The sequence below is a fragment of the Dermochelys coriacea genome, chromosome 7 (assembly GCF_009764565.3).
Source record: "Dermochelys coriacea isolate rDerCor1 chromosome 7, rDerCor1.pri.v4, whole genome shotgun sequence".
NCBI classification, from domain to species: Eukaryota; Metazoa; Chordata; order Testudines; family Dermochelyidae; genus Dermochelys; species Dermochelys coriacea.
Genome location: NC_050074.1, coordinates 99,314,947 through 99,334,718, shown reverse-complemented (window position 1 = coordinate 99,334,718; position 19,772 = coordinate 99,314,947). Strand labels below are relative to the sequence as shown.

General features: G+C 40.5%; 1 protein-coding gene across 11 annotated transcripts in view; it reads left to right on the top strand.

The window, feature by feature from the left end:
• JAKMIP3 (Janus kinase and microtubule interacting protein 3) overlaps positions 1 to 19,772 on the top strand; it is a 144,488-nt gene that overhangs the window by 46,089 nt on the left and 78,627 nt on the right. For 10 of the 11 annotated variants that reach the window (XM_043518867.1, XM_043518870.1, XM_043518868.1 and 7 more), the window contains exon 2: positions 10,601 to 10,843. In XM_043518867.1, coding sequence (XP_043374802.1) covers positions 10,709 to 10,843 — 135 coding nt within the window. In that variant the 5' untranslated portion in view covers positions 10,601 to 10,708. Of the gene's footprint in view, positions 1 to 10,600; positions 10,844 to 19,772 lie in introns of those variants that run through there. The other variant, XM_043518876.1, reaches the window with a different exon arrangement.

The window sequence follows — 19,772 nt, the reverse complement described above, 5'->3', positions numbered from 1 at the left end:
AGACCAAGAAGTGACATGATTGTGGTATACCTTCACATGGAGAAAATACCAAGACAGGGCTCTTTAACCTAGAAGAGAAATGCATAACAGTGGCTGGAAATTCAAGTCAGACAAATTCAAATTAGAATAAGGGAAATTTTTTAGCAATGAGGGTGATTAACCATTGGTACGAATAGCAGGGGCAGCAGAGAATTCCACATCTCTTGATGACTTCAAAGCAAAACTAAATGCCTTTCAGAAAGATGTGCTGTAGTGAAACACAAGTTATTTGTCTTAATACAGGGATAACTTGTGGAACTCAATGGCCTGTGTTATACAGGAGAGTAGATTAGGTGACCTATTGGTCCCTTCTGGCTTTAACATCTGTGAACAAATCCATTGCTCTCCCTTTGTCAGGCTATAGCGGAAGACAGACAGAAGGCAATGGATGTGTTTTAATTAGGCCATGACTTTATTCACTCAAATATCTAGCAACAAATTATATAGTGCTGGTTGTTTCCAGGTCATTGGGCAGCTCACATCTCTGTCTAGGGTGTGATGCAATGACATGAACTGGCATGGAAGGAGGTGAGCTGCCCAATGACCTGGAAACCCCATCTGTGTGCCTAGTATATAATCCTGAGCCTGCAAGTCCATACCACTGCTCGCTTGGCCTGTTTGCATGATCCTAAAAGTGGAAATACAAGAAAATTTCTCTACTTGAAAACTGATGTATATCCCGTGTGCACTTGAATGCTATCATCCAATTGCCTGAATCACTGTGGCCCTAGCCCTATTTGGGTGGCAGCTGTTGTAACCCCATATGGAAGGAATTGGAATCACATTCTTGCACCAGGAACTCCAACTTTTTAAGCCCGCTTTTGAAAATAGTAACAAAATAGTATGTTGACGGGTTTTCTATCACCATACATAAAGAGGACCCCCCTCTCCAATGGATGTAATTGATGTATAAGTCCTCAATGCCCTTACTAGGCAAATCCTCGCCTCCTCCACTCTCCCCCACCCCCCATAGCATTATGGATTCACCTCTCCATCCCACTCCCCACCCTCCAGATTTTTTTTTGAGATCCTGAGTTACGATGAACAATTGCTCTTCCTATTGTAAATCCCTCCACTCCAAAACCTTCTCAAAGCGCACCAACCCAGGCACTAGTTTGCTGACTCCAAATGTCCAAAAAACACTAATAGCTTCGACAAGGCCACCTCCTATCAGCTTCTGCATATTTGACTGAGAACTTGCACCAAATCTCTGAGCATTTAAACAGTAATGGGATGAAGTGGATCCTCTCTAGGGTCCATTTCCTGAGACCACCCCACGAAAAACCTCTGGACTAAGCACCCACTACAAAGATCTGGCTAACTTCTTATCTTACTGGCAAACATAAGGCCTGATAGGTGAATGGAGATGGGAGATGATGCCAGCCTATGGGTTGCCAGAGAAACCGTGTATTGTAATATCCCATCTTCTGGAAAGGGCAATATTATCGACAGGCCCTCTCTCCCCTGAAATGGCCCCAAATCATTAAAACTCCTGTCATAGGCCCTAAATGTTCATGGCACTTCCAATCCTTATATTACCTCAAGAGCTATCATACGTCAAGATTCCAGAGTGCTAGCGGTATCCATTTGGGTTCCTTGTTGGCTTCCTAGTGCCAGGTCCTGAAATTTGTCCATCTGAAATTGAAAGAATGCATCGGCTATGCCATTATCAATCATGGGCATATGCTTGGCAGGAAAACATATGTTAGCATTTACACATTGTAATATAAATGCCCTCACCAAACTCATAGTTCTGGGTGATCTGGAGGACAAGCAACTGATTATATTTACTACTGCCATGTAGTCACTCCAAAAAGGCATGCTTTTGTTTGCAAAATCTCTTCCCTAAATAGTTTCTGCTACCAAAATGGAGAAAATTCCAGGAATGTGATTTTCTTTTCTGTACCTTTTATAGTCAATGTGAATATTTCTGGGCACTCCATCTAATGTGGTAAAATACTTGAAAAACCTATTTCTCCTGATGCATCTGAATGAAACTGCCTTTATCATCCATTCCTACCTCCAAAACCACTCTCTTAAATTGATTCAGAAATTGTTCCCAAATCCTCCTCCATCTCTTTATTATTCTTTTATAAAATGGCTGGGCTTTTCTATTCCTGTGCTGACAACTGACAGTCTGGTGCAAAAAGCCTGCCCCAAGGCCATCACTCGGCATACAAAGTTAAGATGCCCTATAATAGTAGCTCCCATGGCTTAATCTTCTTTGAAAGAGGGCATCTCTGAGGCTGTATGGGGTATAAAGACCCCCTGACTTTCCCAGTCAGCATGAACTGGCAGTGCAGTGACTGTCTCCTGACCTGTCCCCGACTGTTTCCTGTCCTTTGTGTTCATCCATGTAAACTTTTCTCCTCCTCCTCCCACACATTCTAAGGGAGCCCTTAAGGGGCAATGGTTTTTCCAGCTTGTCAGACAAGATCCCCTTATCTGGAAGGTTGCAGTGAGCTAATTCTATGGCCCTTACAAAAAAAAAAGTAGCATTAAAAAGGAGGTGGGATTTGATACATCATGTGAAGTACATTATTTGTAGGAGTGACACAGAGAAACTTGCTGGTACTTACCTCAGTCAGCAAAATATGAGACATGGAGCATGAGTAGCAACATACTTGCTCCATCTTTGGGTCACTGACTTCTCCTAGGCTAGAAGGTCCCACGTTTTGGACAAATACCCAGCCCACCAGGCATGGAAGCATTTGCTTTGATCCTGATTGTAGCCTTTTTGGAGAGGGGGGGTTTCCTGTGTTATTTTGTAGTAAGAGTACCTGCGTTCCAGCTGCCATTGATAGAGGCATGAACCTGTTATCTGCTGTCACATTTTATCCATGTAACAATATTGATTAGGATAGAAATTCTAGTGCAGGAGTGGACAAAATGTGGCTCGTGAGCCAAATGCAGCTCTTTTACCATTAAAGTGTGGCTCGTGGTGTCGTCCCCCCCACACTCCCTCCATTCTCCACCTACCAGACTGGGGTGGGGGGAGCTCAGGACCTCTGCCTTGTAGTGGGGTGGTGGGGTAGGGGCTTCTGCCCAGTGGGGAGGGGAGTCTTGGGGCTTCAGCCCCACAGAGCACACTGGCTGGGGCTTGGGGCTTCAGCAGGAGCGGGGCTGAAACTCCGAACCCTGCAGGTGCGCCCTGGCTCTCGAACCTCTGAAGATTGTTGTATGTGGCTCAGAGGATCAGTAAGTTTGCCCTCCCTGTTATTGTGGAAAGGGAGTTTATTTGGGAGTTTTACAAAGAAATATCAATGCACAATGTTCTAATAAAATGCTACCAAGTTATTGAAGCTACACAATTAACAATAATGCTAAATATAGCAATGAAAATAAAACAAAAGCATAGAAACAAAATTAGTTTTTATAAATTGCTGAAATATATAAGGAGCAAGCATGTTCATTACATGTGTTAGATAACATATATGTCTCTGGGTTTTATTAACTTCTTGGTCACCATATTGCTTTTGTAGCAACCATGAAGTGTATAGTAACCCACACTAGGGGAAGTGTGAGTCTTTGGCCCCCTCTAGTGTCTGGTTCACATAAAATAATAGCAAAAAGAAAAGGGGTACTTGTGGCACCTTAGAGACTAACAAATTTATTTGAACATAAGCTTTCTTGAGCTACAGCTCACTTCATCGGATGCATTCAGTGGAAAATACAGTGGGGAGATTTATATACATAGAGAAACAACATACACACTGTAACAAGAGTGATCACTTAAGGTGAGCTATTACCAGCAGGAGAGCACGGGGGCGGGGGGGGGATTACCCTTTTGATAATCAAGGTGGGCCATTTCCAGCAGTTGACAAGTACGTCTGAGGAACAGTGGGGAGCGGAGGGGAGGAATAAACATGAGGAAATAGTTTTACTTTGTGTAATGACCCATCCACTCCCAGTCTCTATTCAAGCCTAAGTTAATTGTATCCAGTTTGCAAATTAATTCCAATTCAGCAGTCTCTCGTTGGAGTCTGTTTTTGAAGTTTTTTTGTTGAAGAATTGCTACTTTTAAGTCTGTGAAGTGAGCTGTAGCTCACGAAAGCTTATGCTCAAATAAATTTCACAGTCGCAGCCGTGTTAGTCTGTATTCGCAAAAAGAAAAGGGTGCCACAAGTACTCCTTTTCAAATAAATTTGTTAGTCTCTAAGGTGCTACAAGTATCCCTTTTCTTTTTGCAAATACAGACTAACATGCTGCTACTCTGAAACCTGTCATAAAATAATAAATACTACAACTACCAGCTAATGGAATTTTTCTTTTTGCTCAAGTAGATATCTCATACCTTTCAGTGCTGAAGATCCTGGGTTCAAACCCTGTTGACAGCAAAAGAGGGCTTGTTATAAACAGACAGGTTTGAATATGGCCAGCTCCATGTGAAGTGGTAGTTTGAAAATGTAGGCCCAGATTCTGAGCTGCGTGGTATGACTTTGCATCTCACCATTGGTGCAAATGCTCACATATCTGGTCCTGGAAGTATCTCCCTCAAAGTAAGGGGCTCTTCTGATGATGTAGAGAGCTCCTATATCATCACCGTGTGGATAGTATATAGAGGATGTGGCAGGGGCAAGGGGGAGTGCCTGGGGCATCACTATGTCCTGCTGATTCCCAGATGTTTTTGAGGCCATTGGCACCTGGCACATTCTAGAGCATTAAAATAGAACCTGCCTGGTGCACAACTAATACAAGGTTGAGAGAGCACAAAGGTGGTTTAAATCTGAGTTTCACTGTGAACTCCTCAGCTGCAATGCAGCAGTGGGATCTGAATTCCCACTAGTTAAATCAGTATGTTGAATTGAAAACGTTTCCCTACACGTACATCAAAGCTGATTAATAGCCAGGCTTCTAGTGACCTTTGAGGATCATAAAGGGAGCAGATATGTTTGTTTAGTGAATGATGTGAGGAGGGATAAGAAGAAAGGGACTGGAGGGGATAAGATTGGCATGGCAAGAGTAAAAAGGAGTGAAAGGATGGGAATGGAGCAGAGGGGCTGGGAATGAAATAGAATGCAAGAGAGCAAAGAGTAAGAAAGAAGCAGGAAAGGGATGGCTCCCCAAGACTATGTCTCAAATGAAAATTTTAGTGGAGCATGCTCAGTACAGACAAAATCTTTGGGGGATAGTTCTGAAATTCTAGCAAGGATCTATGGTGCATGTTGGAACTGCAATTTTTTACAAAGGCTTAGAACTGGACAGAATTTTCATGGGGATGGCAAAAGGTACAAAGGGTCACCCACTGCCAAATTTCTAGTCCCCGCTCCAAAGAATGGGGACACTAGAGCTATTCAAAGAAAATGCCACCAGAATTTAACATGGGCAAAACAATATATTTTTCCCTAGCCTCATTCTCAGAAATAGCTGAACTATTTTGGCTGCTATTTAAATAAATAAATAATCAGCCTGAGACAGACACGTGGTATTGAAAATTTCAGCCCAATTATAAGCAAAATTATAAGCAACTGAAAAAAGGTCTTATAATGAGATGTATCAGGCAATCTTAATAACAGGGCATGCTATAATATATTTGGTTACAAAAAAACTATGTTTATTTAAGAATCATTAGCTCTCTTTTGCACAGGAGGGAGACTGGAATTTGAGAGCCTGTACAGGGATGTACTCCCCTATGTGACATGAAGCCCAACTTCCCAGGGACTCTCTTTGCAACAATTAGCAGCAGCTCTTTGGGTTCAAAACAGGTAGGGGTTTGTGAGAAGGGGCCAGTAGCTGTGCTTCTACATAGATTAACTAGTCACTCCAATGTACTGATTGTGGAATGGGGTTGGCTACATAGCCCCCATCATCACTTATAGTATCCTACAGCTGTTAAGTTAGTCCGTAGTGCACCTAGTAACATACAATTTTACAGTATTTTTATGTTTAGCTCATTGTATCAATTATTTGATTTTGTATCTAGGACCCAATTTAAAAAAATGGAGTCTCTCACATTCTGTCAGAACAATAAATCTGGCTGAATAAAACTAATCTCGTAAATACCAGTTTTCTTCAGATTGTTATGTAACTGATATTCAAATGTAAACTGCTATAAGGTTGTTTTATATACCTCTAATCTGCTCAGGATCTAAAATAACCCCTGACCACACCTACTGTGTCCATCTTTGCAACATATGTCTTAAGAAAATAACAGTAATATGCATGAGTACTTTGTTATTACAGTAGAATTCAGTGCCTGTGGCTATAGACTGTTCCAGTTTTGGTCTGTATGAACTGAAGTTTTTCATAGTGAAAATCCTCTGACATATGACAGTCACTACAGTAATAGATCTCATTAATGAAAGAAGCAAAAATTTTGAAGGCTAAAGAAGGCTAGGTTTACCGAATTGTAAAATTTTCTTATAATATCAGCAGCTTTTGTTTGCTTTTTCTGTAAATTGTATTAAACAAAAAAAATATATTAAAAGAACTTTAAGGTTGCAGAGTCAAGTACTCAAAAGTTAGGAAATGACATAATTAAGGTTGTTCGTACAATCTTAGTTCAGCTTTCTAGTGCATATGCAGTCTTTAATTACACGATCACATGCTATTTTTTCCACAGTCTTCCACATCTCCTTCCAAGTCCCAGTATCTCCCTCCAGCCAGTTCCAGTCTTTATCCACACCATTCTTTGTCCAGTCTATTTTCCACGGCTTCCAGTAGTGCCCAGTCCTGTCCCCAAGCCTTTTCTGCTCTCACAACCTCCTAAACCCAGTCTCTTTGTCAGTCCTATTAACCCATGTGCAATGAGTTGGAAGATCCTGTGCTTAACTTTAAGCAGATGAGTTGTTCCATTCAAGTCAATTGGACTACTCACATGTTTAAAGTTAAGCACATATATAACTATTTGCAGGAGTGGGGCCCTAAAGCTGAACTACAAACAAAACAAAAGCAGTCTTTGTTTCTGCCCTTTACTGTGACTTTATGATGTATAAAGATCTCCCCAGAAAAATCCAAAAAATCGGTTTGTGTTTTCCCCATAGAAATATTGGAAATAATGGAACATTGTAATTGAAAAACCCTTGCTTTTCAAGAGAGTTGGGAGAGAATGTTGAATCTTTCTTCTACATCCCAGGTAGAAGTCCAGACCAGCTGCAGCTCAGGTTTCAGCCTGTAAACAAGATGTCATTATTCAGATCTTCTAAAGATTTTTGAAGTCCTTCAGGGGAAAATAAGGAAATCAGGAAATAAAATTATGATATTTCTATTATAAAGAAGAAAAACAATTTAAAGAAATCTTTGTCATCTTTATGTATAAAGGAGCAGTAAAGGTAGATGATGATTGTTGCTTTGTGTGTGTGTGTTGTGGTTCACCTTTAAAGAAAGAAGGAAATGGGCTTCTTCATCCATAGTCCAAAGAGAGTGCAGGAAGGAACATCCATTTCTTCTCTTTAACCAACTCTCTTGATCTCTGAGTCATTACATTCTCCATGGAAATCAAGTTGAACCACTAACATTCAGGTTTCAGAGTAGCAGCCGTGTTAGTCTGTATTCGCAAAAAGAAAAGGAGTACTTGTGGCACCTTAGAGACTAACAAATTTATTAGAGCATAAGCTTTCGTGAGCTACAGCTCACTTCATGTGAGCTGTAGCTCACGAAAGCTTATGCTCTAATAAATTTGTTAGTCTCTAAGGTGCCACAAGTACTCCTTTTCTTTTCACTAACATTCAGTAATAGATTGCTTGCAGCCAGGTTGCTGGCATTCTGCTACAACCCTATCAGTAGAGCGCAACCAAATTCACGGTCCATTTTGGTCTATTTCACAGGCAAAAGATTTTAAAAATCATTAATTTAGTGTTTTCAGCTTTTTTTAAATCTGAAATTTCACAGTATTTAATTTTAGGCATCCTCACTCCAAAAGGAATGTAGGGGTGGGGTCAGAAGGTTATTGTAGAGGGGGTTGCAGTACTGCTACCCTTTCTTCTGTGCTGCTGCTGGCAGCAGCGCTGCCTTCAGAGTTGGGCAGCTGGAGAGCTACAGCTGCTGGTCGGAAACCCAGCTCTCAAGGTAGAGGGGCTGCTAGCAGCAGCACAGAAGTAAGGATGGCATGGTATGGTATTGCCCCCCCTTACTTCTGCGCTGCTGCCTGCAGAGCTGGGCCTTCAATCATCAACTGCCACTTTCCGGCCACCTAGCTCTGAAGGCAGCAGCGCAGAAGTAAGGATGGCAATATCCTACCATGCCATCCTTTCTTCTGTGCTGCTGCTAGCAGTGGTGCTGCCTTCAGAGTTGGGCATCTGGCCAACAGCCACCACTTTCCATCTGCCCAGCTCTGAAGGCAGCACAGAAGTAATGGTGGCAATACCGCAATCCCCCTAAAATGACCTGGTGACCACCACCACTCTGCAACTCCCTTTTGGGTCAGGACCACCAATTTGAGAAAGGCTGGTCTCCTCGTAAAAATCTGTATAGCACACAAAAGACCAGATTTCACAGTCCGTGACGCATTTTTAATGGCCAAGAACTTAGTAGGGCCCTACCTATCGTTTATTACAGCGGGCCTCAGGTTCTTCAGGGCAAGGACTTTCTAACCCAGAGCCACCCATTCCGGGGTGTGGGGTCCTCTGACCTTGTCCTAATGAGACTGAAAGTTACAGCCATGTAATATCTGTTGTTGTTTCTGACCATGCTGTTAGAGAAAAGAACTTTGATTCAAAACAACTTTTCATTGTGAAATTTTAATTAATTTATACTAAAAAAAAGGGTTACATTTTAAAAGGTCAGAATCCAAATACGAAATTGTCAAATATTTTGCCTGACCTGCTCCAAAATGTTTGTTCTCTTTCAATTTTCATTTTGTGGGAATATTTGAGATTTCTGACTTTTTGTTCTGTTTCAAGATGAAAAAACATTTTGAATCTCAAAATCTCTCCTGGGATGAAAACAAATGATTCCTGCCCAGATGTATTAAGTGGCAAGAGACATGAAGTACAATGGGATTTGACAATATTCAGACATGATTCTCACAACTAAGCAGCAGAGTGAAAGAAGAATAAAAGGAAACTTTGGCAGCAGTCAGGATAATTAGGAATCTTTAGTTCGTACATAAAAGTGGAATCACTACAGTGTTTAACAAGATACTTTTTTTTTTATAAAAACAGCAGGTTCAGAAAATTATACCTTGAGTGAAAGAAGAAATAGACAGACAGGGGTATTGACTTATAAGCTCACACAATATGTCCGCATCCTCCTTACCAAGTAATAGCCCATGAGTGGATTGAGTTTAACATTCTGAACAGTCTTTCCTGAGAACTTTTTGTTGTTACGAAATGACATATGCTCAAGCTACTGAAAAATAGAACTGTAATTATAGATCATGGGGAAGAAAGAGGTACTTTGAGTGACTTGTTGATAACTTGTGAAAGTTTTTGTTCCCGTGGCTAGATGAGTAATTTCATGGACTGTCTGTAAACTAAGAATTGTGTGAAATTGGATCACATAGAGACAAATCCTAAAAATTGCTCTCCTTGGGTAACATTTACCTTTGTAGAAAGCACAAGGCTTATGCATCATGTAAGCTTGACATCAGCCCGCAAAAGAGGGTATTATACGTAAGCTTTATGCTGTACCTTTCTGCACAAGGATGAATTTCACCAAGTTGACAAATATGTTTATTTTAGCTTTATTTTTCTTTGCCCAGCAACATAGAAAAGAAATAATCCTACCAAACCTCTGATACGCAGAATGCAACCAAAAAAAAAAAGCGGGTGGTAACTACTATTCTCAGTAACTCTACTGACCCCTCTTACCTCAAGAATATTGATTTATAAGATCTTTTATTTTCATAGTTAATTTGGCATCCTATTTCTACACATCCACTATTGTAAATTCTGTGTATGTTTAATTACGCTTTCCCCAATTCAGAATTTTTATTATGGAACAATCTTATGCTACACTACTCCCAGTGGGTGACATTAAAGTAGTGAAAAGAAAAGGAGTACTTGTGGCACCTTAGAGACTAACAAATTTATTAGAGCATAAGCTTTCGTGAGCTACAGCTCACTTCATCGGATGCATTTTTTGCGAATTTTTCTTTTTGCGAATACAGACTAACACGGCTGCTACTCTGAAACCTGTCATTAAAGTAGTGGAGAGACAAGGTGGGTGAGGTAATATCTTTTACTGGACCAACTTCTTTTGGTGAGAGAGACAAGCTTTCGAGCTTACAAAGAGTTATCTTCAGGTCTCTTCTTCTACAGTTTTAACATATAGTCCATATTACCTTTAAGAGGACTCTCTGAGACACTGCCTGTTTTTATAATATTGTTGTAGTCTGTTGTTTGAAACATTAATTCATCCTCATAAATACATGAAAATTAAAAATTCTGTTGGCAATTGTTTACCATAATCTTGCTGAGTTGTGTAAGTTGATGCACTGGGGGAAAACTGCGGGCTATTAGTCACTGTGACACATTTTATTACTCTGAAATAACTTCTCTTGAATTGCTTTGAAATCTTGTCTGAAGTCACTACAATGAATCTTGCATTTTTCTTATTTGCTAATTGTGAATCCTGCTAAACTCTGGCGCTTTCACAGCAGTTGTGATTTTCCTCTTTCTAGGTGAATAAGAAAATGTAGCAGACAGAAGCAAGGAAGAGAAACCTCAAGTGGTGGAACAGAGGGTTCTCGCTGCTTGGGATTTCACCCTCCCTGTCACGCTGCTTCACAATGTCAAAGAAGAGTGCTAGCAGCCGAGCTAAGGGAGAAAAACCTGATGCCTTAGCTGCCTTACAAGCTGCCAATGAAGAGCTCAGGACAAAACTCACAGACATTCAAATAGAGCTCCAACAAGAAAAGAGTAAGGTGTGCATCTTTTTTTCCATTAATTAAAAAAAGAATATCTGTTATTTTCTAAACGCCCCTCCTTCCCAGCCCTACACAATGAAGGGTGAGGTACAGTGCTATTTGATAGCCATTGTATAGCATTTTTTCTTACAAAGGGTCAGAACTAGCCATGTACTGCTGCGTTTTCTTTGGTGTTGCGTTGTGTGTGCTCTTTGAGGAAAGTTCATCATCCGAGGAAATTAGATTCAAGATTTGCAATAAATCTCAATAAAATAATGTGAGCATTTTGTTAGAAGTTTGCTCATGAAATAGTCCAGTAAATTTTTCATGGTGTTCCTTTAATTTTTACTTTTGTATGAAACCTGCAAGTATGTTTGCACTAATTTTTGCACAAATCCATGTCTTGATGAATTATTTAGTAGCCTCTCTAATTGGCCCCTCTGGTGGTGGAAGAAGCTGTGTTATCAGCAGGTACTATACATCAGAAAAAGAAGGGAGGATACCATCATTAATTTGTTAAAGGTACACATCAAACAAGCAGGCATGGTAATTTGTGCTCAGGACAATTTGTTCTTTAATTCTGAGCTATAGTAGACTAAATGGTTGTGTATTCAGAAGCATAAAGCTTGGATTTGCTTTTAGAATGTTTACTGAAAACTATAGTGGCCTTTTTAGGAGTGGTAAATGTATTTTGTGCCTTAAAAGGCAAAATTGTGAAAGAGATTCTGCAGGAAGCAAATTGTTAGAATATATGTAACTTACGAACTTTACTAACATTCTGTGCAAGGCAGACAGAGAAGATCATGGTTTTAAAAACTGCATCAGTTGTATTTCAAGGTGAGATACGAGCTAAAAGATTTTATTCCCTACGCATGTTAGAATCCATCAGTTCCTCATGTTCATTTAGTACTTTCAGGGTTACAGCCTTTGGTGGAAAGCAAAGGAGGTATAAATATCAAATTCCTTAGCAACCAGTGTCTCAGATGCATACTGAATGCTTGATACAGAAGGAATGAAGTTGAAAACAGTATAGCTAAATGCCAGAAAAAGCTAAGGAAAATAAGCATCTATCCCAAACCAGACAGATGGCATGTTTGTAGCAATAGGTTCAATGCTGTCCAAATCTTTTGTCTCTCTATGAATACTTTTCCTCTAAATGTTTACATTTTTTATCCTTCCTTGCAGACAATTTATATGATACAGGGATTATTCTCATCCTTTACTTTTTCACCCTTATGCCAATTTTGTGCTGGGTTTTCTGCTAACAACCCATCAAGCTGGATGCACATTACTATTCTAGATCAAGCTCCAAGATTTCCAATCCCAGTCCAAAAACTAAGCCACAGTTTTGATTTGCACCTTTACAGGCAACAAGCAGTGAAATCTGGATCGAACCTTCAAGATATAAAAGTGTTCTTGGTGCCAGAATTTGGCCAATCTGTTAACTAGGTTTAATGAATTTGCTGCAACTAAGTTTCCCCCATCTCAATTAATTGTGTGCTAGTATTTACAAAGAATTTAATTTTTCTGAAGAGCTAAGATTCAATGTAAAGTACACCTACTTCAGCAGGAACAGATATGCACTATATGTATTTTACCATAATTTGCATCATTACTTGGCAATGTCGAATACAAACTTCATTCTCAAGGTGTTTCTAAGATTATACATTGATTTTTAAAAAAGACATTAGTTAATCATTGTGTTGTGGACAGGAAAGCTCAGATCATTCAGACTGAGTACTGATTTGTCTGCTTTCACTGTTTAATACATCTTTCAACTTGGAGATCTGGTGAATTCATAATGCATTTTTGAACTGAAATACAGTTTGGCTCTGTTTAGGCTCTTCTGTGCTCACGGTATTCGAAAGCATTTTCCAATAATGAATTTTATATTACAGTGACAGACTGTGTAAGATAGCATGGCAGTTATGTGTTCAATAGTTGTACATGTGCACACACACACACACACACACGCACACACACTCCTCTGTATTACTGAGAGAATAAATGCACTGTTAGACAGAAGATCTGGATTATCCCCGGCGATTTTTGAAATGTGCCATGACATCTTTGATTTCAACTGAACATCCACAAAAGATGAGCAGAAAGGGCTTTAATTTAACCACCAGTAAACTGGCTAATTCGTAAATGTTTAACACCTTGGACACTAGATAATTTCTAAGGATTAAGAGGTGGTCACTGTGAGCTCTGAGGAGAACAAAGTGTTTCTTGTGTTGAAGGGGAATATTATCTTCATAAGTCCTGACTAGTCCTGGTCCCATCTGCTAGAAACATCTTCTTCCAGTCCTGACTACTCATCTGTGTGCCTTACTTCCCTTCCCCTGCAGCCAGTTTGTGTTCTTTCAAGTCGAGAATAACAGGAAGAGTTTGGAATCATTTCAGAGCCAAATCAGGCATCTGGAGAGCACAAGTTCTTTTCATTTAGACACACCTCCATTTTCTAGGTCGGTGTGTATAGTTTGTTCTATTCCTATTGCCCTCTGTGCGTATATGGCCAACAGTCTGTTGAGCATGCTACACTTCTTTTCTTTGTAGCTAGCTATGCCTCAAAATGGATGGACAACTGAGGCCAAATTTTCTGAAACTCTTCAGAAACTATGTTTTCACTGGCACTTAGTTTAGACAACAGAATAGTAGTTTGAAGGTGGGATGGGAACAGAGAAAGGAAAATGGTCTAGTAGTGACAGGAGAGATGACTTGGAAGAGAGAGAGAGGGAGAGAATACGCTGAGAGAGTGTTTGTAGGGGCTAGACCTCTGAGCTCTTGAGCTTTCTTCCTGTAACCCCAGCGTGTAATGGATCCAGAGTTTGTTGACTTTCAAGCATGGTGCAAAGTCTATTATCCAAGAATTTTCAGACAGAAAGGGTTGATTAGGAGATTTTCAGGTTTGGAGGGAAGATCTTACATTTTAGAATAAGAACAACGTTGTTGTTGGCAATGGGTAAACTATATAGATATACTGTGTGAGTATAATGTAAATTGTTGACCCTCAGAGCATTGGATAAGGTATATTTTTATTAAATAATCTGGTGGAAGTGTGTCCTTGGGTAAGTCACTTAACCTCTATGTTCTTCAGTGTACCTGTCTATTCAATGTAGATGATAATACTTACCTACATACTTACATTATATTAATTAATGTTTATAAGGCACTTAGAGATCTGTGGATGAAGGTTCCTAGAATTGCAAAGGATTATTATTGGTTTGATTGATTGTGCTAAATCAAGACAAAATCAGGATGTTGTCTTTCAGGCTTTTATATTCATTACTGATCATTTACAAAGGACTGTTGATTTGTTTCTGTTTTTCCAAGCCTAATTATGTTTCATGTTGTGTTGACCTTTAGAGATGTTGGCTTTTCCTTGGCTTATTGAGTCTTTTCATAAATTACCTTCTCCACTGAGGAATTATCCTATTTATAATACCACATGGCATTCTCCAGAGAGATTTTTACATCTGTCTTATGCAAATCTCCTATCTTCAGAGTTCCTCCTTTATGAACTAGTTTTAGGGTCAACACAATACAAACAACACTGTGACATATAGCAATGTTTTCTCTACTGCTTTGGGGAGATTCTAGATCCCAAGAATCTAATCTAGTTTACTTTGGAGAAGGGTAGATTCAGAGTGCAGACAAAGGCTGATATATATGTTTGGGTAATTTGGGCACTATATATCATGTTGGATGGTCTTGTTTCATAGCCTCAGGCTATTGGTGGGAACTTTGTAACAGAAACAGTGTAGTTTTGGAGTTTGAGTTAAACATTCAATACAATTATATTTATGGGCGCTGTTGAAGGAAATTTGTTTTCTTTCAAAAATGAAAGATGCGAGGTTCCCTATCACCAAAAGCTCCTGGAGTCTGATCCAGCTCCCATTGAAACAAAGAGGGTCTATTGATTTCAATGAGAGTTGGATCAGGCCCTGTTGAGAAATTGTAAAGATTGTTCTGAACGATTCAATGACTTACAGTATCACAAGGGACACTTGCAAAGCATGTCGGTCAGATTTAACCACATAAGTGTTATCCTAGATAGGCTAGGAATGCTTTTTTGAACCAGAGCATGGAGAGGTGGTTGGGGTTATTGAACTCCCCTAATTTCTTGTATATTTAGTCTTCTGTTTCTTCATTCAGGCTCTTTGTTAAAAAAAATAAAAAGCTCATCCATCACTGTGCTGACGCCTCTGGCATTCTACAGTTATTGTGGAGATGTGTGCCTCAGCTATCACGGAGCTCTAAGAGGTACTGCAGTTGTCACAAATTACTGTAGCTGTGTAAAATTAATTTCAAAATGAACGTCAAAACCAATTTAAATCAAATTTGATTTTTTTTATTAGTGTGCCAGGTTAACTGTGTGTGGGGAACTGCAGTCCAGGGTAACTTTTCATGCTCTGTTATAATACTAAAATCTGATTTATAGCAGTGGTTCTCAAACTTTTTGGGCTCAGGACCTATTTGTAAATGTTTATGGTCTATCATGATCCAGTAATAGTCTGGGGTGGTGTCAGTCAGACACTCCCTGCCCTCTGTGAGGTTGAGTCCTACCTGGCACTCACCCACAATGGCAGTTCCTGCAGCCCCTGTGCTGTGGGGCTGGTTGGGCTTGGCTCTCTGCTCTGGGGTTGCAACCTCTGGGGCTGCAGCATCTCTCAGGTTGGCCCTGGCCCTCCTGACTGGACCAAATTTGTGTGAGTGGAGTTGTAACCTGGCTCTTGGGATTGCAGTGCCACTCATTCTAATTTGGCCTACCCAGAGTCCCATCATCATGATGACTGGGCTAAACCTGAGTGGTGCTGGACCACACAGACTGCAATGCCTGGAGCAGGGATGTGAGCCTGGCAGCCCTGTCAGACTGGAGTGCTCCCCACCACTGGCATGTCCCCACACTGCTGGGCACGGGTGTTGCAAGTTTCTTTCTCCATCTGGCATCCTGCAGCAGTCTCTTTCCTGTAAGAGAGACAATGTGGGTGAGGTAATATCTTTTACTGGACCAACTTATGTTGGTGAGAGAAACAAGCTTTTGAGCCACTTCAGGTCTGGGAAAAGTACTCCAACCTGGAGAAGAGCTCTGGGTGGCTTGAAAGCTTGTCTCTCTTAACAGAAGTTGGTCCAATAAAAGATATTACCTCACCCTCCTTCTCTCTCTAATATTCTGGGACCAACATGGCTACAACTACACTCTTTCCTGTAACTGAGCCCTCTAGCCTGGATGTGACATTGCACCCCTTATGCTTTATGGAAATATGCTTATGAATGTAAATATGACATAACTGGAATATGTTTTATGCTACATATGCCATGTAACATATCTCTGCAAAAGTTATGATTTACTGAATATATTCATCGTATTTGTATGCACATATCATTTTTGTATTTGAAATTACGAATATTGGCTGTATACTTGTTTACTACCTGGGGACGGGGGCAAACAGCTGTGCATATCTCTCTATCAGTGTTCTAGAGGGTGAACAATTTATGAGTCTACCCTGTATAAGTTTTATGCAGGGTAAAATGGATTTATTTGGGGTTTGGACCCCATTGGGAGTTGGGCATCTGAGTGTTGGAGACAGGAACACTTCTTAAACTGTTTTCAATTAAGCCTGTAGTTTGGGGGGATGTTGTTCAGACCTGGGCCTAGGTTTGCAGTAGGCTATCGTGTCTGGCTCAAACCAGGCAGGGCACTGAAGTCCCAAGCTGGCAGAAGTAATCTTAACGCATCAGTTGGCAGTTCCCAAGGGGTTTTCTGTGATCCAACCCGTCACACTGGTCATATTTAAATCCATCCCATTATCCTTACAAAAATGTCTTTGGCGCTACCTCTGAGCCCTATGCTCTTCATGCCCTTCTCTCCTGATTCTCTGTCATCCTTGTTCTCTTCTCCTGCCTCATGGCACTTTACCAGTGGCTGGGAGAAGAATCCTGGTCCTCCCAATATACCGAGTTCAAGCCCAGGGACCCTATAACCAGCAGTCAGGGTCTGATCTGCATAACTCCTTGCTGCTATCTCCCTGGACTGCTTTCAATCTAGTCTTTCTCAGGCCTTCTCCCCCGCAATGTTTCTAGCTTCACCCTTCTTTTAGGGGTGGGACTCACCGTCCTGTGGAATCACCTAGCAAACTCCAAAACATAAACATAAACTCACTTTCTTGGGCTTGTCTTTACATCCATCTCTGCTTTCCCATGCTCTGTTCGCCAGCTGAATGCGTCCCAGATATGACGTGACCTGATGGTAGTATAGTCTACATAGGGTCATTACAGATGCATTATGGTTTCTCATTGACTTTCACGAAAATTTCTTCTCAATATGTAATAAATAAATAAAGAACAATGAACAAGGATTTTTCAGTTACTACTCATGCTAATCTTTAGAAAGCTTTTAAGATGTGGAAAAAATAGGGAACCCCATCCACAGTTTAGTTTTGAAAAATGTGGTAATATTAATCTAAAATTAATAATGAAACAATATCAAAACTCCAGCAAAAGAAAAGAAATTCATAGTTACCTTTCTAATCTTTAATGGAAGGTGCATACACACCAGAAAACTGAGGAGTAGCTGTGGGAACAACTGGCAGCAGTTGGTCACCCTAATTCTGCATGTTCTGGAAATTTGTATTGACACAATTACATAGGTCTTCCATGCTTGACAAAACAGACAGCTGATAGAAGTATGTTGGGGATGGTCATGAGCATGGTCTAATGTATATGTGCACACATGCAACTGTTTGGACTAAGGCAGGAGCCTATTAACACTTATTCTATGTCATTCCAGTTCATTGAAAGTGGTGTAGGCCATCTTCCTCACATTAGCCAGAACTTCATAATATCTAGTTGCTGTCCTGGAAGAGAAAGAGACTCCTGTTAGGTGGCATTGTAGTACTATTAGGATATCATTGGTCTTGAAGGCATAGATTTACTTTTGTACACATTTCAAGTGAAATCACTGCTCTAAGCACAAGTAAATGAGCTAAGTGCAGGGAACTCCATGGAAGTTTAGGGAAATAGAATTCACCCTTCTCCACCTGGGAGCAGTCTACATGCCATCATGTGCACTAGAATAGTGGCCACTGTCTCCCCACTCTTGTTACAGCATTTTGTTGGGCTGCTGGATTTGAAGAATCCATGGATTGATTTCCCCCTTCATGGCTCACAGGGCATCTGGAGGCCTCTCTGCTCTATATATCCATGGGGCTTAAGTAGCATGGAGGGCATTGCACAGACTTTGCACACTAGTCATTATATTCTTTAAATATAATATAAACACTGAACCAGTGCAATAAGGATAATATGGTGAAGTTGCAGCATTAACACATCTTTTGCCTAAATCAACAAAGAAAACTCTTGTTTACAGAACTCCTTATTAAGAGTTACCAAAATGATTTGATTGCCCCTGTGAGGAGAGTTGCTTATTCTCCTTAAATATGGCTAATTGGTTTTGCTCAAGAACTGCCTTGAAGTTACTAAAATAGACTTCATTTCAATCTGTATTTGTGGAATAAACTTCAGAAATAAGAAGCAGTTTTTAATTGAGAGAGAATTTTCAAGTACGTTATTTTTGCTATGTAAACATTTCTCATTTTGATGTGTTTCTTGACGCTACTTATGTGTGCTGTAGTGATAGTCCATTGGCATTTAAAAACCTCTTGCTATCTCAAAATCTAAAGCACAGTGAGCTAAAGGTTTTTTCTTTAAATAGAAAGAACAACTTTGAAGTGAGATGTGAAACCTGAGCTATTTTAAAAGGTTAGGATCAGTTCCTTAGCTGATGTAATCAGAGTAGCTCCTTTGCAGTCAATGGAGCTCTGCTGATTTACACCAGTTCAGGATCTAGCCTAACAAGATAATGCTTGGAGAAGGTATGTGATCACATCTCTGGAACAATGAACTCACAGAGCTCTTTAATAGTTAGGAAATTGACAACTGTGTGCTAAACTATTATACTAGACTATATATCCTCCCTGTAGTTTTTAAGTGTAGTTTATTTTCTAAATCATAACTGATCTGACAACCCGTCAGTACAAAGCATATTTATATTTATCTTCTTCCTCTTTGCAGCCTTTACAAGCCCTCATAGCAACGTGTCTTCAGTCCTCCCTAATGAATATCCATTATGTCTTCGCTGGTGGTATTTATTGGACATTTCTTCTTCCTTCCATGATAACACCAGCCATGACAATATAAACAATGCATCTTTTCTTAACGGCTGGAATATACATGTATGCAAGGCAACAAAACCAGTAATCACTAATTAAAAAATAAGAGAGATTTTTGACAGATGTAAGTAGTATAAATAAAAGATGTCTGCTATGGATGAGCAATTATATTCCAGAGTTTTGAATAGACAGCATATTTGTAATTCATTGCCATTTAAAATACATGTAGCCTATATTTAATGCTTGCTCCAATATTCTCTTGCAAATTAGGTGTTCAACCAGTTCAATATTATTGCAGCATTGAATCATTTATGTAACACAGCAGCATTTCTGGAATGACATTATTAAAAACAAGCTCTTTGTGTGTTGTGTTGGGAAGTGTCTAAACTCTAGGTCAGAGGTGGGCAAACTACGGCCCGCAGGCCACATCCGGCCCACGGGACCGTCCTGCCCGGCCCCTGAGCTCCCAGCCAGGGAGGCTCACCCCTGGCCCCTCCCCTGCTGTCACCTCTCCCCTGCAGCTACACCGCTGCATGGGCTGCACCTGCCCACCTCCCAGGCTTTCAAATAAGCCTGTCCTGCCACTCTGAGCAGCATGGTAAGGGGGCAGGGGGAGAAAGGGGTTGGGTAAGAGGCAGGAGGTCCCAGGGGACAGTCAGGGGACGGGGTGGTTGGATGGGGCGGAGGTTTGGGGGAGCGGGTGGTCAGGAGACAGGGAGTGGGGGGGTTGATAGGGGGTGAGGTCCTGGGGGAGCAGTTAGGGACGGGAGTCATGG